General features: G+C 38.8%; 1 protein-coding gene across 4 annotated transcripts in view; it reads right to left on the bottom strand.

Moving 5' to 3' along the window:
• The window catches only part of tanc1b (tetratricopeptide repeat, ankyrin repeat and coiled-coil containing 1b), a 168612-nt gene that overhangs the window by 101549 nt on the left and 43972 nt on the right, over positions 1 to 23091 (bottom strand). For 3 of the 4 annotated variants that reach the window (XM_049484700.1, XM_049484701.1, XM_049484704.1), the window contains exons 3-4: positions 19481 to 19681; positions 6520 to 6612 (exon numbers count right to left, since the gene is read on the bottom strand). In XM_049484700.1, coding sequence (XP_049340657.1) covers positions 6520 to 6612; positions 19481 to 19681 — 294 coding nt within the window. Of the gene's footprint in view, positions 1 to 6519; positions 6613 to 14919; positions 14941 to 19480; positions 19682 to 23091 lie in introns of those variants that run through there. The other variant, XM_049484702.1, reaches the window with a different exon arrangement.

The following is a 23091-nucleotide window of genomic DNA, read 5'->3' as shown; positions in this document are numbered from 1 at the left end:
GAGTGAACAAGAGAGAGAGAGTGTTTGTGTGTGAGAGAGAGACAAAATGTGAAGAAGTTAACTAAGGCAGTATGTGTGAGTGTGTTTTTAATGCTAAAAGCACAGCTGATGAATCACACAACACAACTGTTGCCTACGTCGTTCTCACGCATGTGCACACGCGCACACACACCCTGAGGGGTTCACATTAAAATATGCAGGTCCTAAATGTGTAAGAAACTGTATCTCCCTTCAAAGCAGTACAAACCATGTTATTCACTTGTCCCCCTTTCCCTGTGACTTGCATCTCCCCCTCACACACACACACGCACACACACACACACACACACACACACACATGCATGCACACCCACCACTACTACTACCGAACCCCAAATCTACTCCTCTCAAAGTTCCTGTTTCTCAGCATTTCATCAAGACTGTAAAACACTGAGACAAACTTTACAATAACTCAAACTATACCAAAACTCTACACCAAACTATTTATACACCACTGCAGCCATATACACAAGTCCAGACATACTTTGTGTAATGCAACTGAAAACCTCCGAAGGGAATTCCCCTCAGTTGCCACCCAGAATTCCACTGGTCTCTGCTAGCATAGCGAATGGACAGGCCCCTGTTAATGCTGACACACTGTGACCCCTGAGGCTCCAGTCTACCCAATGTTTTCTTTCTACAGGTCTCCACACAGCTAGCGTGCTATTTACAGTATGCAGTATTCGCTGTCTCTACACTCTATCGCTCTCAGACTACCATTGTTTACAATTCATATTTTTACTCTAAGCGTGTTAGACAACACAGCTTTGATGTCATTTTAAGGTTGATAAAATTCTACACAAATCTAATCAAATACATTTTAAAGCAATCAGACACTGACGCCACACTACATTCAAATTTAAGCACAAAACTATAAGAATGGGAATCCTGGTGTTTTTACATGGATATAATGGCATGGAAAAAAACAACAGAAAATAGGACAAATATTACATTAACTTTAAATTCTACCTTAAAATAGTTCCACAGCGCAGTTTTTAAATTGTTTTTGTAAAAACGTGCTTCACTGCAGCAGACTGTAAATATGTTAGCTCTGTGATGTGGTACAAAAAAGTCCCGAAAAGGTCAAATTACCATTTCAAAAACAGATTCACGTATTAACCAAGGTAAAAACCTCATGAACCGTCTCTAGTATTTAGCTCAACAATGCACAAAAACATTATTTTTTAAACATGTTTAAGTAATTACACTTGTGCAGACCTCTACCACATCAAGGGGGACTTCCATACTAGTGCCAAAATCTCAAAAACCTTACTAAACTATGCAAACATATTTTACATGGTTACTTCTCCACACTAAGAATTAAGAGCTGGAGATGAGGCTTGAGGAAACAGCTGGTCTGGTGATGAACGTCTGCCTGTAAATAATGTTAGCTTTGTGATGTGGTACTGTGGTATAAACTAGCAGAGATCATAAATGAGATAACCAGGTTTATATACGAATGGCATCTGTATACAGCTAAAGTCCCAATAAGATCAAATTACTGTTTCACAAACATATTTTAAGTCACTTATAAATCAAGGCAAAAACCTTATATACTGTCTGTAGTATTTAGCTCAATAATGCACAAAAACATTATTTTTTTTACATGTTTAAGCTCTTAAACATTTGTAGATCTCTACTACCTCGAGGGGGACTTCCACACTAGTGTCAAAATACCAAACATTATAAATAAATCCAAGTAAATTTTTGTCTATCACAATGACACAATTATTGTCTCAAATGACATGAAACACAGAGACAACAGTGCTGAAAGAGATTGCATACGCTTATAATTATGTTATATATTATATAATTACGCAATTACTGTCAGTTTGCTATCCTGGAATCATTTATGCTGCTGGACTGCTACCTACCATTTACCATAAACTCTATATTACTCTGCAACTACTGCAAACGTACAGTATTAATGAAGAGGATAAGTGCCTACAGCACTTTCAGTAATACAGCTCCTCAGCAGCTGAACACCTGGATGTCTGGAAGCCTCCCAAGCAGGTTGAGTAAATTAGCCATCATTACTGAGTATTTACACTGAGGCTAACAGGATTATTTAATGCTATTACTGAACTATGCAAACTTATTCCACATGGCTACTTCTCCACACTAAGAATTAAGAGCTGGAGATGAGGCGTGAGGAAACGGCTGGACCGGTGATGAACGTCTGCCTCGGCATTCCCAGGAACGGTAGGAAGTCTTGGGAATGCAGTGGGCTGCTTTTCCCTTCTGCTTTCAGAAGAGTTCATGTTGCCAGCTTGAGAAAAACAGCCAGGTCAGCTAACTGAGCTGAACATATATGCTGGCCACAGTGGCCTGATATCTTTAAAGACAGATGTATGTATAACACTGCCTACCTTACTATTACATGCTTTCACAATCTGGATATTTACGCAGGTCAGTAATATAGAGAAAAATATACACATATACACACACAGCTTACCTTCTCATTATAGCATTTACTCTCACATACATTCTGCACTGCATTACTTACTACTATACACTTTAAAACTGGAAAAAAAATAAGAGACGACTTCAGTTTCTAAATCAGTTTATCTGATTTTGCTATTTATAGGTATATATTTGAGTAAAATTACCCTGGTTTTAAATCACAGTTTTCATGCATCTTGGCATGTTCTCCTCCACCAGTCTTACACACTGCTTTTGGATAACTTTATGCCACTCCTGGTGCAAACATTCAAGCAGCTTGGTTTGATGGTTTGTGATCATCCATCTTCCTCTTAATTATATTCCAGAGGTTTTCAATTTGGTAAAATCAAAGAAACTCATAATTTTTAAGAGGTCTCTTATTTTTTCCAGAGCTGTATATGCGCATATGCATGCCATAAATCTAGAAAGTCACACATTTACTGCACGTCTTAACCCTTCTGTTATGTTATGGGTCAAATTTTCCCATGTTAAAGTTTGAAGATCTAGGAAAAATAGTTAAAAGTATTTTTTCAGTACAAAACCTATTCTGCTTGCCTTAATTAGTGTAATCAACATATAATATAAAAAATGGAGGGATAACTTACTACTTACCCTCACTCACCTCACATTTGCACTCTCGCACTCACTAGAAATCTAGAAAATGCATACACTTGCACTACATGCACTACATTTGCTAAAACACTACCTCAAAAATAGTTGTTAACTTATACTGCAACTCCCAAAAACAATTCTGTCAAAAAACATTCAAATCAAAACCATTGAATGGGACAATGTTCCCCCAGCCCTACAGCCCCCCAACCCTGTACCCCAAAATTGCATCAGTGCCCTCTCGCACACACATTCTTACAGCCTAGAGGGCGGTGTGGTCTAAAACTATGGCTAGAGGCCATTGAAGATGCTATCTGAACCACACACACACACACAGCATGAGAGACCTCCCATGTAAACATGTTGTGTGAGCATGTGTGTAAGGCTCGATGTGTGAGGGCAAACTGAGGGTGAGATGGGTGTGTCTCTGTTGGATGGAAAGAAGGACGGAGGAAGGAGAGGAACAAAAAAAAAAAAAAAAAAAAAACAGGTGCCTATCGAACACTGCTAAAAATCACAGAACGCTCCTGTATCCATTCTCACGACCCGCCAGCATTCCAGCCTATGACCAGCTTTACTGTAATAAGATACACACAAACACACACACACTAAAGCACAGTCCAGTTTCAAATGTCACACACTGTACTGATGGAGCTGAACACTGGCCCTGCGGGTACTGCCACTTTTCGATGACATCATGTCAACAGTATGGCACAGTCATGCCAGTGACAAGTCTGCAAGCCTGGCACTCCACTGGCGCCCGCCTGCCGGTACCACTTCAGAAAGATCAGATAGCTGACACCAAGGCAAGGGTGCACACACACACATATTCACAATATTACACGGTGTACCAGTACTACTGCACAGTACCTTCTAGGGCTGCAGGATATTGGGAAAAAATTACATTGCAAATGCTCTTTTTTTGATGTGATATATATTTTGATATTAATGCAGGGCCCATGACATCACCAGCCCCGCCCCCACCCACACGCTGGCTCACGTCTCACGATCAAGAGCTGAGTTAGTGCCGAGCACTCAAAACCAGAGGAAAACAGCAAAACAACAGTAATCGGGCCTTTAATCAGGCATTTAAATGGCTTTTTAAAAGGTAAATACGAACTTTTTTCTGGGATTAAAAGCGTGAATTCAGCTGTACCTGGAAATATCTGTGCAAAACTGTGCTGGACTGAGGTGCACAGCTTTCGACATGTGTGTTTACAAGCACATGCCCAACCATGTGGATGGAGGCCATGCGTTTTGCTCATGTTATAGGATGTAAACTGTGGATTTTAATAAGCTTCTTGTGCACTTTTTAAGTTACTAATGCCTCGTTTTAAATGTCAGGGCTCTTCGGATTCTATCAAGGAGGTGTGGAGCTACTTTTTGCCTGGATAAAGATGGAAAAAGCAATGTTCAGGGCAAATTATGCCCCGTGTCACCCAGTCTGAAGGGTGTTTGGACAAACTGTTAAAATGTCTAGATCTCGGAACGCTGTGGTAGGGCGGAGCTGTGCTATTCATCAAAGGTAAGTACTTTTTATCATGTTTTACTACACTAAAAGTCCATTTTACACTGGAGTTCTCCTTTAAGTGACATTGCATGCCTACAATGTGGCTATTGCGCATGCACACATCACGATGACGATGCTTAAACGATATATCGCGCAGCCCTAATACCTTCACACGTCTAGGTATTCCCTTCTTCATTTAACATCTGCTACACACTGGCCCTAAACGGCCCTACAATCTAAGCGCTTACACACTGCTTAAATAGCTCATTAGCAGTGGTATCAGTGACTGTGGGAAAGTTAATGCTGTACTGATCCTTCTTTTTATTGATGTTATTTGAGACCCCAGTGCCCGACTACCCTTGCTAGCACACACACACACACACACACACTTAATATAGACAAACATTCCCTCTGAGAGCTGAGCACCTCTCTGTGCCCTTGCTAAAGATAACACAGCTCTCCATTTAAACCCTACGAGTTACGCCCTGCTCTAGAGAACATAATAGATGGGCGCACACAAGCATGCATACAGTCAATTACACTCGCACACACATACACAGACACACACCAGAGACCTACTTACACTCCATTACAATTATTTACATATAATCACACATATAGAACAAAAACAATACTGCTCTCATCCATAGACACAAAGTAACATTAAAACATGCTAAAGCAATTAAGTGTAAAAACACAGCACAACACAAACACAAGCAAAAGGAAACTCTTATGTTTTGTTAAGCCACTGTGGTCCACCCTTCCCTACCACTCGAGTCTTCAGGCAAAAGCACGAGCTGTGCTAAATGCTCCAAATGCCATGGCACACTGACGCGCAGAGGTTCTGACCTCTCTAACATAAACACATCTCAGAACGTGCGGGTCGGTCTGCAACAGCCAGAACACCAGCACATAAACAGAGCCATGAAATAAACAAATTTGTTTTGTGTATCAACACTCGTCACATCCACACATAAACTACAGATAAGTGACAGCTCCCACAAATGCACAGATGCACAGATAGACAGATGGACAAGTAAGTCCTCTAGAGCAGAGGTGAATTCCAGAGCATATGAGGATAAACAATGTATTCAAAATAAAGCACAAAACATACATGCTTTAGACATACAGTACATCCATTAAACTAATATATACTTTATCTACAGCTCTGGAAAAAAATGAAGAGTTTTTGAATCAGTTTCTCTGATTTTGCTTTTTATAGGTAAAGGTTTAAGTGAAATCAACATTGTTGTTTTATTCTATAAACTACAGACAATATTTCTCCCAAATTGCAAATAAAAATATTGTAATTTAGAGCATGTATTTGCAGAAAAGGAGAAATGGCTGAAATAACAAAAAAGAGCTTTCAGACCTCAAATACTGCAAAGAAAACAAGTTCTCATTCATAAAGTTCAAAAGTGATCTATCACTTTCAAAAATCAATATTTGGTGAAGTAACCTGGTTTTTAATCACATGCATGTTTTCATGCATCTTGACATGTTCTCCTCCACAAGTCTTTCACACTGCTTTTGGATAACTTTATGCCATTCCTGGTGCAAAAATTCATGCAGTTCAGCTTAGTTTGATGGCTTGTGATCATCCATCTTCCTCTTGAATTTGATCAAATCAAAGAAACATCATTTTACGTGGTCTCTTTTTTTCTTCCAGAGCTGTATATTGTATAATCAATGGACCAATAGAAATGCTCCAAATGAATTGAAATTTAATTTTTTTATACTCCTTTGAATTAACCTTTGACTGGTTAAACATAACAAGCTGGAGACAGACATGATAACACACACATATAGTATTGTTTACAGCTTTTTGTGAGTGTATGCACAAATGAAATCATGAATAAATCTTCAAACACACACATACACACACAAATTCCCTCACACACACAAACACATTGCCTCACCATCTTTGCTGTCGGCTGCCTTCCTTAGCGCAGACGTGATGGCATCTGCAGGAACTCGAGGACTCTCCACATATTTGGGCTTTCTGACGGGTCCTGCTCACACACAGAACAGAAGGGGGCGGGGCAGGGGATTGAAAATTGAGTGAGTAAATAGGATCTCTGTCAGGATTCAGAGAGATGCAGCAAAAAAAAACCACTCAAACTTTTCCTTCTGAGATTTCTGACAAGCATCTGACTGACTTGTGGGATGGGCTTGTGGTAAAGCTTCCTAATTCACACACACATACACACATATAAGTGTGTGAGAGAGGCCGGCTTCTGCCAGTCATATTTAGCATGTCTCTGGGAATGTAAATTACAGTAGGAAACGAAGACAATTAGCCTCTTAACTCAGCAATGTGGGTTAAGCCAGAAAAGTGTATGTATGTAGGAATGTATGTATTTAGGTATGTTTTTATTTCCATATTTTTCTTGGCAATACTCTATGCTCTCTGTTCTCTTTCTCTCTCTATATCTGTTTCTTGCTCACACACTCACACTTGAAGAATACTCTATAGGTCACTTACAAGAGACCCATTCAGTTCTGGCACTTAACATTTCACAAAGCAAAAAGGCTTACAGTTTTTATCATGTTAAAAAAAAAGCACAAGTACACAAGCCCTGCCAAATATTCGCACGTACTGGCCTGTAAAACTGAAAACACTCACTGCTGGACGTCCATAAAGCTCTCCATTTTCCATTGTTTACCATTAAGAAGCACGTTAAGACCACAAGAAACCCCAGCCGCAGAGACCTGACCAAATAAAGTCAGGGAGAAACCTGGAGATGGTAATAAAGGGACCCTTTAGACCTAGAAGAGGGTGTATTGCAACAGCTCAGCTGTCCTCTCTGTGATTGTAAACTAAGCCACTATCCATAACAAAGAGAATATATGAACACATACTATAATATATTAATAGTCGCTGTTTCCCTGTTTATCTAACAGCTGTGCTATAAATCTAACAGCTTGACACACCCGCATGCATACAAATACGCACACACACCACAAAAAAACAGAAGAAGCGTGTGTGTTGAGTCGGAGGGTGGCAGCTGTGCTGTGGTGTCTGGTGCAGCAGACATGGTGTCTGCAAATGCATATATGGTCAAGCCCATATTCACTGAGACACTGGCTGATGTACACTGCCATCTATGGACCCCTGCCATGAAGCGCAACACAGATGAAAACTGCAGTCATGGAAGGCTATGGATTTTTTATTTACCTAGTTTACACCTTTCTGCTTAGTAAAAAATAAATGTGCAGTGTAAAATGTGTTTTGTGCACATTATACCTACAAAGGTAATCAGGAAAGATAGGGAGGATTATAGGTACCGATAATCTGATAATGGATGACTACTATAACTATAGATCAAAAACATAACAAACTTATTGGCAATCCCTTTCTTTTCCAATTAAAAAAGACGTGCATTTGCCAGTAATAAATGCCAGTGTCAGTAATGCCTATACCTACCATGAATAAACTCACTCATTAGAAGTGTCAGAAGTGTCTGGAAATACTTGTATTTATGGTGTATTTATGACAATATGAATGCACAAGTGTTTTGTAAATGTCTGCAGCACTGCAAAAACAGGAGACAACAGCAGCAATCTCTATGTAATTCTATATCATTTTAATTAATCACTATTAATCAGATTAGCAGCAATTACAATTAATTTCCTGCTGTGGAACCATTTTCATAACACCAACAACAATGCATCAAAATGCAAATTTAAATGCACTGCTTGAACACCAAAGCTTGCAAACAACCAGCATCAATCAGCAACCCACCCACAGCCACAGTCATGCACCACCTTCCTCCCAACCCCTTAAATCTATTCTCATTACCGGATATATTACATACCAAAACAGCCAATCATTTTCTTTATTCAACATTTGTTTAAAACATAATACGAATATCAAATTGTGAGTATATAGTTACTGTTATTGTCTATACTATCATTAATCACATTTATACCATATGGCCAAGTATATTTTCAGTCAGACTAGACGTGTCTGAAGTTATTTACTTTATCTGTGACAAAATGACTAAAAAAAGATTTCAGAAGCAAACCTCTGGCCTCACATCTTCTAATAGATGTTTGAAAGGTTGTTTCGAAGACTAAAAACTAATTTAGTTTCAATAACCTTTATAGAATCTACAGGATGCTTTTATCTCTATTCGATCACTGCACTGAAAAAACACCACTGAACGTCAACAAACGATCACCAAGGACGATGACTCAGTGGATGACTGTACAAAGGTTGAGCCTTGTGTTTCCGGTCAACAGTTCTGAGGTACTTCAAAGGAAAAGCCTCACTATATAGCTCAGTTGGTTGAAACATGGTTTCAGCGAGCCACATGCAATATAATGATGCTGAATCCTCCAGTATGACATCATTGACCCTTACACATTACCACAAAAGCAGATCAAGGACAAGCCACAAACCATCTGTAGTCAGAAGCAGCTAACATCTATGAGACTATATAACGTCAAGGTTCCTTACTCTGAAAAACAGCTTCATGTAGGAGTAAGGAAGCCCTGGTTTTTATGGTTTATGTTTTGACCTTTATCAATATGTCATATTGTGAATTATATAAATTATATAAACTATATAGGTATAAAGAATTATAAAGTATAAAGAAGTATAAAGTATCTTGGTGACATTGGTGAAAAAATATCTTTTAAATAGTTCTTTGGGGCACTAAAATTTAGCTGTATTGCAATATTACACATGACTGAATACTCCGACTATAGACTGAGGAAGAGGAAGAAGCAAAATACTGTAACCCTTTTTTAACCCTGCATTTCACTTCACATTCACAATGGCCCTACTGTCCTAATTAACTTTAATTAATTTGCTCCAATTAATTTTATGCTTGCTTCACTGTTCAGACAGTAGTTGTAAATGAATGCATTCAGCTGCTTTAAATTGCACACACTGCTAAAAATGCAAAATACAAATGCACACATGCACAGCTTGTCTAGTCTCTGTTGATCTATAAATCTTGATTTTGGACAATACATGAGTAATACTATGTTTGTCTATATGGTGTAAATTCTTTAATACTAGGTGTCAAAAAATGCCAAATAGAGAGGACAAGCTCAATAAACTCACACAGTCACACTCAGACCTATTTACATACACATCCTCATCCTCACAGTCTCCTCATCCTAGAAACACAATGGAACACACACACACACACGCACATAGATCATGACACAATCAGTGTAAATTAAAATACATGAGCCATAGCACACTACTGTGGTTCCATGTGGAGAGGGCAAACAGGAATTATCTCATCCTAAAACATTCTGCTTGTGCTCCACACAGAGCCAGCGCACACAAACCATGGCCAGAATACAGAGAAGCACGCGCACACACACACACACACACACACACACACACTTCTGTTTTTATTACCAAATTTATAAAAGACCACAGATAGGCTATCCTCTGAGCTGTTACATTGGCAAAACAAACAAAAAATTACAATTTCCTATCAATTCCGAACATGTGTTCTTGTCCACAGAATGACTGATTCTTTTAAAATAGACTCTGGCAGATGATTTTGTACAGAGCCTGCATCTAAAAAAAATGAGTGGTCTCAGATGCTTATCATTATGTGTCTTTGCCCATGTATGTTTGCCATACAGTACAGCTAAATTATGTCATAAGTTTCTGATGACACACGATATTGTCAGTGAATACAAAACTCTAATTAGTGCCACAATTTTTTTTAAAGGTTTATAATGACTGCAGACAAGATGAGGTGAGTGTGCGGTAGTGCTGGGCCATACACATTGCTCCATACACATTCATACCACTTCCATGACTGACATTTTTTGATGACTCACATATCATTTTATTCATCACAGTTAATTATTACTGCTTCATTCTTTTCTCTTATCATGCTTGGTATATTATTCCTTGTATGAATTGTTGCCTTCACTATAAATATATCTGTTGTGCAATAAATAAACCATAAAGTTGGTAAGGAACTGTCGATCAATAACGGAGGGGAGAAGGCAGCAGCAGGACTTTAGCCATTGAAAGATCAAGGCCCATAAGCATCACCACACAGAATAGCCACACTGTGTCAATTTTTGATTAAACTAAAGTTTTCCTAAAGTTAAGTATTTTCCGGACTGTAAGGCGCACCAGATTATAAGGCGGACTATCAATGAACGTCTATTTTTTGGTCTACTTTCATACATAAGGATGGATATTAATCTACACAGATTTCTTTCCTGAAAACGGTTTATTTAGTTAAGCGCTTCTGTGTACAATAAGTTTAGAATTCCATTATTTTGAGGGTGAGCGCTAGCTACGGTTAGCAAGCGCTTAGCCAGCTCTGGTTAGCAGCCCTAGCAATCCTGATTGTTCTGGTAACCCAGGGCGCTTTCATCTTGCAGTTGTTCCCATGTAGCTTGTTTAAACCCGATAAACGCACTGACTACAGTCTGATATATTCACCTCTGGATGGCGAAAAAGCTAGCACTTAGCGGGGTTAGTGGCTAATGCTAAGGCTGCTGCACTCAGCACCTCAGCACTGGAGAAACTTCACTAAAACTCCCTTATAATGCTGTACTTCAGCAGAGTTGCTTTACTGCTTCTTTCAACCTGACTGGTAGAATTCATACATAAGGTGCACTGGATTATAAGGTGCACTGCCAATTTTTGGGAAAATTAAAGAATTTTAAGTGCGTCTTACAGTTAAAAAAATATGGTATGCTTGCAGTACATATAAACCAGCCTTATTGGGTTCCTTAGTGGCATGGTTGTCTCAGCTGAGTTTAGGATCCTGCTGGGAGATTACAAATTTAGAGCATGTTTAGAGCAGAACTGACCACTTTTAACTGTGCAATATATAATTTTTTTTTATAAAAAATGAAATATGCTTTTAGTAACCTTTACACATTTAATGTGATATTCCTCAAGGTGTACCTTAAAGATTGTTAAGACATATGGAGATGTTTAGGTGGAGATTTACATCTAGTACATTAAAATGTATCTGGTGTATAAGTCTTTATAGCTATTTTTAGCTAGTTACGCCTGTCTGTTACAACCAGTTGGTGCGGTAAATAAAGCTTATCTATCTAGAAGTGCAGGTAGCTTGTGTAACCCACAGGAATCTCATTCCCACTTTTAGTGATGTATGCAACCCATATATTCCTGAGAGGCTGCAAGTTGCTGTGCACATCAGTAAATGGGGCATATAAAACAATATCATTAGAAATTCTCACCTGTAGCTGTGAACCTAAGAGCATAACCTAGTGTACCTGTGTCATTTCACACCTTCTACATCCTCTTCAACGCCTTTCCCATGCTCACCCTCATTCATTCCTCCAGAAGAGACAGGCACTTAAGAGGTGTTAAAGATGCACTTATATGCAGGCACACCTAATCTATATGTGTACGTGTGTGTATGTGTGCGTGTACAGGAGCAGGTGAGCTGAGTTCTAAAGCACTACAGTTCCACAGTTCCAGTGTTGGCTTGTAGATGAAGAATAGAGCAGTTTAAAGCATCAAAGAGAGCCACTGCATTCTTTAAGATGGACTCCATGGCTTTTCACATTTCCAACTCTCCCCGCAGACACAGGATCCTCTGTATGAGCAACAAAAGTCACAGGAAGAGCAGTAAGCTGTGACAATACCCTTCTTTCTCCAAAAGATCACTCTTCAGTTCTGTTCCATCAAATAAAGGATTCAGATGGAAGTGACATCTGCAGCTGAAGGCTCACTTTTGTCAAATAAAAGATTCATAAGCATAGATGCCTTTGAGAACCAGTTTAGAGCTGTTCCACAGTGTATTCAATCGCTGCAAACCGCACAAAGCACCCTACCCCTGACCTGCATTCTAATGTACATCTAATTAACCCAAAGAAACCCTCAAGGCGCAATATTGGTCTCAAACTGACTCATGCATGGGCATTATGTAAATGCGAATGCTAATTTATTTTATTCATGGTTACAATCACATCGAGTAACGGAGAGTTTTCAGCATGAGTGCGTTTTCGTATCACACGCTGGTTTATCATTAATGCTCATGACTGTCGCACTCACACAAAGGAAACTACAGGATTCCCTTAACACACAATTCAAATAGTAATGTAGCAAACAGGTTAACATGTGGGGTAACTATATCCGGTTGAAGCACCATATGTTTAAAAAATAGACCTGTTTCTCACAGGATGCAAACTGCTTAGTATTCCAGTAGCCCTCCTAACAGCTGGAATTTAATTGTGACTTCAAGTCATGCTTCTCTACGATGTTTGTATTATGTATCCTTAATATTCTTAATATTCTATATCAATACTATTGTACTATGTATCAAACGCAATATGTATATGTTTTAAAAAAAGAAAAATTCAGTAAAGCTTTTTACATGCCCAGGTTAAGAGTTGTAGGTGTTTTACTCAGGTTTGGATTTTTGTGCTTACCCTGCTTACTACAACTAAATATGTATGGGGCCTGGGACTTATTAGAATTCTGCATTTTACTGAATGCAATAAAATTAACACATAAATAAGATGTGTCCAGAATCATTTTGGCATACTGTGTATATCAGAAGTTAAATATGTCCAAAAAATATACAACAAACACAACAACAAACTACAGCAATACAACAAACCATTACTTCTAAACAGAAAAACAAAGAATGGACAAAGCCTCTGCAGTAGATACAGCTACATTGTGCATTCCCTCTGAGAACCTGTTCAGCTTCTGCTTCTACAATACAACTGCAATAGTTGAGGAAATCCAACGAAAATCTATTCTCCATTATTTTCCATATTTATCTGACACTAATATGCTCTGAAAGTATTTTAATTGCTAAATTCTTTCCTGGATATCCTAGACATATTTGCAAGCTTGAAAATGACAGTAGCCAATAGAAGGCACATGGAATTTGCAATGGAACCCGTACAGCAGTGTGTAGCATGCAGCAGAGGAATAAAAAGAAAGATTTCCCCCATATCAGTAACAATATTTCTGGATGGAAATTCACTTTAATATTCTCTGCCAGGGAATCATGCTCCAGATCTAACTAGTTCTGCCAGTAATGGTCTACGAGGGACCTTTCTTGTTCTGGCTTCATGCCGCATGCATGGATGTTAAAATGACAAGCTGGCCATTGTAGCAATGAATCTGATATTTTCAGAGCTCTAATGTGTCCCAGAGGCCTGCCATGCAGAACACACTTGGGCTAATAGTGTCATTGCTACCTCATTACCTGTTACTGAAGAATGGAAGAGGAGTGTCAAACACAATCCCTGCACACCAGTTAAAGATTCAAAGACTTAAATGGCTACAGTTTCCAGCAAAAATGTAAGAGCAGACCAAGCAGTTCTGGAAGATCAGGGACATTTTAATAGCGGCTCAGTCGAGAAGAGAAAGAGAGAGATGTATGGAACACATATGTTGTTCTCGAAGCGTAAATGCCCTGGGTATAGTCCAGAGAGACATGAAAACATTAGGACATCCCAGGGTCTTTGTTTTAAGGTAAATGGAAGCCCACACAACCTGAGAAGACCTAAACAACATCCCAGTAAATCCACTAAGAATTTGGCTCAAAAGAAAGAAATGGCGAGTTCTGAAAGCCTTGTGCTTCAAGCAAGATTTGTGCAAGAAATTAGATTTTTGCTCTTGAACTCCCCCTACAGTCTGGAAATTGAACTCACAATTTGCATCAACCCTCAAAACAGACATGCTTATATGCATTTCTGAGGAAGCTGAGAGAAACACAATGGTCAATAGGAGCAAAAGAAGCATGTGTAATGTTATGGCACATTAATATTACATTTATCAGTATATGACTTGAAGCTAGCAAGACAACACTTAAGTCTGGATACAAATGATACAGTTGCTATCCTTAATATTAAAATATAGTTAAAGTTCTTTCACAATAATTTAGAAGCTGTATTTTATGGTACAAGTGCTAAATAATGTTTTAATCTTAATGAGAAGCTGTGGTGTGTTTTGAAACAGGCTGAACATGCACGAAACCCCTCCAACATCACATAGCTAAAATAATTCTTCAGTGGATTAGAGGAGTAGAAAAAACTTCCTCCCAGTCAATGTCAGAGACAAAAGAACTTTTAGAACTACCGTATTTTTCGCACTTCCGTTTATTTAAAGTAGGCTTAGATTTCCAGATTTCTACTATAGCTGGGTATAGAAATATTATCATTAGCAGATAACGGCTAGAGCTAATCACGGTTAGCAGCCAATGCCACTCGACAGCGCTACACTAAAGAACCCCTGAGTGTTTCTGTAAACCAGGGTGATATTAGCTAGTGGTTCATCCCACATAGCTAGTTTTAACATGGTAAACACACAGGCTACAGTTCGATATACTCACCTCTGAATGTCGGAAGAGCTGGTGCTTAGCGGGTAATGCTAATGCTATTCCAGCAGTGCTAGTCGGGGTTAGCAGCAGACTACAGGTTGATAATCCTAACCTCTGAATTGTTAAAGAGCTAGGGCTCAGTGCGGTTAGTGGCTAATGCTAATACTGCTGGAGAAACATCACTGAAACTCCTGTATAACACTGTACTTCAGCAGTGCGGCTTTACTGCTGACTGGTAAAATTCATACATACAATTCATACATTCATACATAAGGTGCATAAAATTAAAAGGTGCATTATCGATATTTGGGAAAATTAAAAGATTTTAAGTGCGTCTTATAGTGTGAAAAACATGGTAACAGCTATTACAGCTAAGAATGTCCACACATTTTTCCTTACAAGAAAATAGCCTTTTTATTATATACATATTTTTTTTATTTTTTTTAACACATGTATTTTAACAAATATTTTACAGTATACACATATTTTTATTTTTAATATTACATAGTGACATTACATTTACATGTCAATACTTTTATAATACAATATTAAATGGCCTTCTGTTTCAGGTTTTTTTTTTTAAGTGTGGGCAAATATTTTCTATAATTGTAAAGTCTTGAAACTAACTTTTCAAACAAATTATCTGGAACCAATTTAAGGTGTATATATTAAACATTATGTAATAAAACGTTCCTTAAAAAACTAAAATTTAATATGGCCCTATGTATTACAACAGCGGAACCTAATTTTTGGTTTAACAACTCATAATACAACAAGGGTAGGCTGGTGGTTCGTGTTATGGATGCTATTAAATGCTAACTGAGGTAATCTAACAGTATTAAAGCAAAGGCATTTTGAGTTGGATCACTGTTTTACTGTTTTAGCAAAATGATTTGTATGTCTTTTCTAACCAGTGATGTGATATTCTCTAGTGTCACCTTAGAGATAGAGACCTGGGGCGCCAAACATTGCCTCGACCTTGAGAGACATTACGACAGTGACCAGAGGGGGACAGTGTGGGGTGCAGCAGTGTGAAGCTGGGGTAACTCGATTAAACAGACAACGGCTTCTGTGAAACAGATGCGAGTTTCCCTATACTGATCAAAGAGACAGACAGCACGTGTCGCTGTCTTCTGATATGTCTTTAATTGAAACAGCGACTCCACATTGTTCTGTTGAGGCTTTCATTTAACAGCGCTGATTAAAATGAGGTTGCCACAACAAAACACATTCCGCAGTGTGTAGGGAAATGAGGCCCAGGACTGCGGAAATGAACGGAAACAAAGGAAAACCATTCCAGCTACCCACATAAATCAGGGCGTGCATGAGGAAACATTCTTTAATCTTCTGATCTGAGGTGAGAGCTAAATATTATGCAGAGGAGCCTGTTTGTGTGTGTGTGTTTAAGGGTGGCCTATGCTGGAAGCAGTTATGGGTGATGTTAAGCCAAATCTCAGAGGGTTTATAAAAGTGCCTGTGCTGGTATACTATACATAGAGGTATCCAGCAGAAAACCTTCAGGATTGTTACTAAATGACTCTGCTCTTTTGTCAAATCAGCATGTGATGATCCCTTTGCTTCTCCTGCCCTAATGTTATATCTATAATGAAATCCTAGGACGTAAGAAAAAATCCCATGTGTCCTCATTCAAAGCTCCCCCAGCATTGACCTTTTGGAAGTCATCAAATAAGGCAGGACACAAATAGATTTAGCCCAAGTTTTAAATCAATGGATAAGGTCAAGCGCATATCCGTGGTGATAAGGTAAGGAGACTTCAGACAAGAGACTTGAAAGCAGCTATGGGAGTGTTTTTATCTGCTCTGTGCTGGTTGTCTCTGGAGGACTCTCTCAGTTTAGGTTATCATTATCCATTACCCAAGTTATAGAGGCACAACGGCTGACATGGCTTTTCTTCTTTTCTAAGAAATTAGAGTCGGGTCAGATCAGGTCTCTCTATCTCTTTCTTTTCAGCCAAAGGTGAGAAACATCTCCCTCTTGCTGCTTATTTCAGCAGCTCACTTTCATGGAGCACACACACACAGACACCTGCTGACAATACACCATCCCTTAAGTACACAAACCATCACACCAAAGAGCACACAACACATTAAACACACCAACACCCCCACACTCTCTCTCACAGTTTTACAGACTCTCACAGAGTTTCTCACTTGCTCACACTCTCACTCTCACTATCTCTCTCTGTCTCAGGACACATATTGGGTTAGCTACACAGGAGGTTCAGTCTAGGGCTGCAACTAATGATTATTTTGGTATCAGCGATTATTTCTGCCATGTCCTCCATCTCTATACTATAAAAAATTTAAAAATCTGAAAATAAAATAAGATTTAAAAGGCATTTAAATGTCCAGAAGTTGTTTAAATGTAAAAAGTACTGATTATTTAGTGAGTAAATATGTAATCTGTTGTGTTTGGGCACTTTGGAGACACAGACTAAGTTGAGTGTAATCTGTGTGAGTGAGCCATTTACCCATCTCTCATTGCGTTTCTGTCCACAGCACGTTGTGTAATGCAGTACTTTTACAAATTAACGATTAGTCAACAATGGAATTTGTAATCGATAAATTTGAATAATAAACATTGTTGATTATATAAACTATTTATTGCAGCCTTATTTCAGTCTATGTCACTTAGGGACTTCTTAAGCTAGAGTAAAGAAAAAAATGCTATATTACTTTCCACATTTTTTAAAGTGTCTCCATGGGCTCTTTTTCTTTAATGAAATCTAGTCCATTCCATTACAGCATCAGCAGTAAGTCAAGGTAATCTTCAGTGTAGGGAACAATTTATATGATGGTACAAATGGGAGCTATACAGTAAAAAAAATCTTTATCATGCTGACACAAAACATTCAATGTGCTTCATACAAAAAAATACTTCCACAGATTACACATGTGTTTTATTCTTCATAAGACATCATTAAACATTCCATTCTTGGTGGTGCTACCAGGAATTTCTAAAAACATTCTGCTCTTACAGGAAACTTAGTTAACATATTTAACCATTCATAGTATGCATTTTTTTCCAGAAGGCCTCTAAAATAGATTTGATAAAGAATTCCCAATGGTACATATGTGCGATAGAGCAATTAGAATAGACCCCAGTACCAGTGTTTCACAAGCAGTGGCTTATTAATACATTGGTACTGTGTTAGTGATGCTAATGTAGAGTTGTAAATTAAGAGATCGAGTGGCACACACCTGTTAAATTCACCCTTTTAGGAACTTGGTTTTAAACTAAACAAACATTCCAAACTCCTACAACCAACTACCAATAAAAGGATAAAATGACTTCCAACTCAAACCTGATCTATCAAAGTGTGCCCTGAGGAAGTTCAGAGAGGATGAGTGTTCTTCTGTAGAAATTTAGCTTTCATTAATTGACCGCAGCTTCAAAGAACGTGTGAAAGGCCAACAGACGAACAGTCTGAGCGTGTCACACTACGCTTGCGGCAGGTTCAAAGCATTCAACCCTTTTCAAAGAGAAGTGCTGATACAACACACATGAGCCCCAGATGTGAGCGCATGCCCAAAGTGACCACCTAACAGAATTCAGCCCTCTCTGCTAAGCCCTCTGTAAACACAAAGCCAGGTTTAAACAAGTTTAGTGATGGGCTTTGATGGTTACAGCTGCTGACCGCCTTGTCCTTAACTTTGGGGGTTGCAGAGCAAACCAAACTGAGAATACACACACACACAAACTGACAAAGAGAGACAAGGAACAAGCGACAGAGACCAGGATAAAAAATGAAACTAAGAGAAATAAAAGAATGAAATAGATTTTTTGCTTTGCAAACAGAGAGCTAAATATATTGCCCAGTAAATTTACTTTATATGTAGTGTCATCAAATACTAACCTTTAATTGTTAATATTTAATCTCTTACCAACACACACAAGATATTTCCATCAGTTATTTTTAGGGGTTGTATGTAACAATATAAACTCAATGTTGCTACTAGTAAGATCAGGATATTTAAGATCAAGGTAGATTAAGATTAAGGTGGATTACTTTTGACTTATATTGACATAAATTAAATCTCTAATTAAATCTCTAATTCCAATGGCAAATAAAAGTGATTCTGATACACACATTAGTGAGCAAACACACACACAGTAAGACAGCACACATATCCAGAGTGTTTTTCAGCATCCGCTTTGGCACTTAGGGAGAAGTGAGGGTTAAGGGCCTTGCTCATGCCCAACAGTGGCAGTTTAGAAAACCCAGATATCAAACCTATAACCCTAGCATCGATAATTGAACGCTCTAAAAATATTTTTATAAATCCCAGCTGAAAAAGGTCAGAGTGCATTTGCAAGACATTGGAACCAATACTATTATTGACAATCCAGTGCAATGTAATATGTACCATCACGGTCTTGTGTGTGCCTCTGTCTAGCTTCAGTTCTTCTGATCCAGAAAGGTCACACATGGCTACCATATGCCATTTTTAACAGGATGACCTCTTAGCAATATCTCAACTCAACTACTCCATATCCCTGTTCATCAATCTCAACACAACACAACATTTAAAAATCAGACAAAGAAAAATACCTGGAGATTTCTTGCAGGACCGCGAGGGCATCATATAGTTCTGTCGGGGCAGCAGGGGTGAGGACGGCAGGGACATGGACACTCCTTTAGACAAGCTGAGCCTCAGCCTCTCTTCAGCAGGACAAGGAGCAATACTGGCAGGGTCCTGTACAGCACTGCCCAGCCCTTTCCTCTGGGCACCAAGCAAGTGCGGCTCACCAACTAGAACAAAAAACAGATAAATGTTGATCAGATCAAAAAATACTTTTATTTTTTAATTTAGTAATCACACAGTAATAAGGCCATCAATCTAAAGCCCAGTTTGAACTGTGGAAAGGTTGTATAATACAGTAAAGTGAAGGCTGCAACAATAAAGACTTCATGTATTAATTTAGTCATTCAGAGTTAAACAGGTTAAAACACAGATCGTTAGTATCTTATCTGCCTTCTGAAGTTAGTGGCTGTGGTTGCACATGTATAATGTGTCTGACATGCTTCCAACCACGGAATTACCAAAGTACTTTCCAGTAAAAACAAATAAAGTATCCACAGTTCCCCCTCCAAAGAGAAATTAAAAGAGGATTAAGAACCACAATTCTTCTTTGCATAATCCATCAAATGTAGAGTAGAGAGAAATTTAGAGAGAAGAGAAGTGCTCCAACAGATAATCCCAGAGGAAATCATATTGTACTTCCCAATCACAGCCTTAAATGAGTTGTCATGTGCTTTATTTCAAATTAAACAGTAAGTATCTCAAAATATCAACCAATAGAATAGTTTTTAGTGCTAAGCACACAGCGACAAGTACATACATTCTGTGTTTTAGACAACGGCTGAAGTCCTCAGCGTGCTTTAAATTAGACAAGAAAAAAGATCTGATTTTGCTGCTCTGTCTTTTACGTAACATTCCCATGCAGACCTGTCACAATCAATATATTATTAACTTTAACTTATCATATAGTATACAGTCTCTATGAATTAGCTGACCTCAAATCGGCCATTTGTTGTTGTTTTTTTTGCATATTTGTTTATAAATGAATGACTGTCTCTTATATATATGAGCAGTCACTGATACTCTGTTCTGCTCTCTGTTTTAGAGTAAAGGTGGGGCTCAAGTCTGTAAGTAGTACAGCAGCAGTGGTGTATGAAAATAACGCAGTGCACACAATAAACTTTGATAGCTGATTATGTTTTTCCAAGTTGCAATGACCAAAACATGTTACATTACATTATATTTACATTAGTTAAACATTCTTTAAAATAGTGTAATAGTATTATTATACTACTAAAGTTATGTTAAAATGACATTACTGTAGTTCATTGCAATAATCTCTGGACAATACATTGTCCTAAACACAATGATTTATGATGACATGCCTGATAACAGGCTTTGTCACATAGTGTCTGTGAAGCTTACAAGCAAATTCTCTATGCAACATCTGTACTGTCTGTTTGTTTTCTCTGCAAATACTTCACATTGTTCCCTGAAGCAAGGTAAATATTGTCTCCTTAAGAAATATGCTGAGGGAGCTCCAAGTGGTCCAGCAGACTAAGATGCTCTCACTATGATCAGGAGATCGCCGGTTTGAATCCTGTTTATGTAGCTTGCCTTCAGCTACCAGAGCCCTGAGAGAGCACAATTGTCCTTGGTCAGAACCGAGTCTGTGATGCTACTTGGCAATGCTGCAGCAGAAGAGGCGGTGGCTGACTTCACATGTGTTGTAGGAGGCATGTGATAGTCTTCACCCTCCTGGTGTTGAAGCATCACTAGTGATACGGGGAGTCCTAATGAGTGGATTGGGTAATTGGCCATGTAAATTGGGAGAAAATTCAGGTAATCCACTATTAGAAATCACTTTTAATAAACTGCTCCCTTGTTTTAGGAGACTATAATAAATCCTGTCATGTTTATTACTTTAATCTGCATGTGTCTGTCTGAAGGTCAGACAAAAGTTCTCCACATTATGGGCCCTGATAAGCTTTATATATGATTTTGCACCTCTGTTCTGTTGCAAGGTCAATCGTTACTCACAAGATGCTTTTATAAACTGCAGAAACTATCCTCCTGCATTTGATGCTGCCTATAGTCGCATATCTTCGGTAAAGTATACTGACGCATATCCATCCTATTATCAAGGTTGATGTATTTATATAAACTGAATCTCAAAGTTTGTTTCCTTAGAATTAGTGGCCAATGGAGTTGAGGGGGCAGGGGAGTCTCAAACCCCTCTTGACATCCATGGCAACATGCTGCTTGTGCATCATTATTGGCTGAAAATCAGCAATGCGAGAACTCCCAGTTGTGACCAGTGCAGTCAGCGAGACTCCAGGAGAAAGCCCTAATGTCATGTAGGCTAATATCTCTTTCTGCTAGACACAGAAGGCCTGAACTCTGCATCCTATAACTATCTCCCTGAGCTGCAGTGGGCCTCTTTCAGCAAACGAGTCTAACACACTCCCAGTCTCCTCTCTGGCTGAGGGAAACTGATGAGAAAGTCAGATTCTGTTTCCAAAACGCAAGCATGGGCTGAGACTCTAATGCCCAAAGCAACATCAAACTTCAGCCACAGCTCAAACCTTACCCTGGAGGAACCGTACACTTACCAAAGCAACCTAAACACACACAAATTGAAGGAGGTAGTCATATGTGTTTAGAAAGTGTAGTGCTCTGCAGCCAGAACGTTGAAAAGGTGAAGAAAAACACTATTCTTTACTGCAAAGAAATGTCTCTCTCCAATCAACACCACAAAACAAAGATGTCTACTGTTTAAAAGGTACGTAAACATTCAAGAATGCCAGCAAACAGGAAGCAGTTGTGCCCCTTAGTAACACCTCGGCCAGACTCCAGACTTTCTCTGGCTCTCATGAATAACTTTGTGGGGATAAAGCTCTGATCCTTATGATCTCTAGAGAAACACTATGATCTCAAAGGGCACGAGAAAAATTCCCAGGAAATCCAGGTCCAGGAATTTGCTTTCGGCCTACAAATTCCTTTATATGGTAAAGTAGCTGTGTGTATGTAGATGGTGTACACGTAATTACAATTACGAAAAAAGTATAGAAAAAGCAAACAGAGTTTGTGCCTTCAAAATTCAGCCTAGCCCAGAATTATTCCACACAGAAACATACTCTAACTACTAAAGAGCAAGCGTCTGGGTTCTGAACCGACAAGGGGCCACAACAGACACTTGCACAAAGAGCTGGTGCTCATTTCTACAGAGCACTAGTGTCAACAGCCACAACCAGCCACACCAGTGAAAAGAAAAAGCTGGTCATGGAGTGCATGAAAAGGGGGCCCTGGTGCTCATAGACTTCTCGTGAATGCTCATCTTTTTAACCATTCTGGTTTCCAAGATGTGTGGAAGAAATATCTATATAAGGCATGCCCTCTAAATGATTGTTTTATGTGATCTGTATCAAATTAAAAGCCTGTACTTTTAGGTTCTGCAATCTTTGAAATTAGTATCATCAGTAGGCCTTCGGGGCCTCTAGACAGGATTTGATTTAAGTCCTGATTTGTCTATTGTAGGTAGACAGCCATGTGAGCTCTCCCACTGGTTAAGCCTTAAAGAGCTGGACTCAAGATGTAACGCGCAGGATTAAAAACCACTTTAAATAAGACGTGACAGCAG

This window comes from Astyanax mexicanus, chromosome 11 (genome assembly GCF_023375975.1).
Source record: "Astyanax mexicanus isolate ESR-SI-001 chromosome 11, AstMex3_surface, whole genome shotgun sequence".
Taxonomy (NCBI): domain Eukaryota; kingdom Metazoa; phylum Chordata; class Actinopteri; order Characiformes; family Acestrorhamphidae; genus Astyanax; species Astyanax mexicanus.
This window is presented reverse-complemented; position numbering and strand designations above follow the sequence as displayed.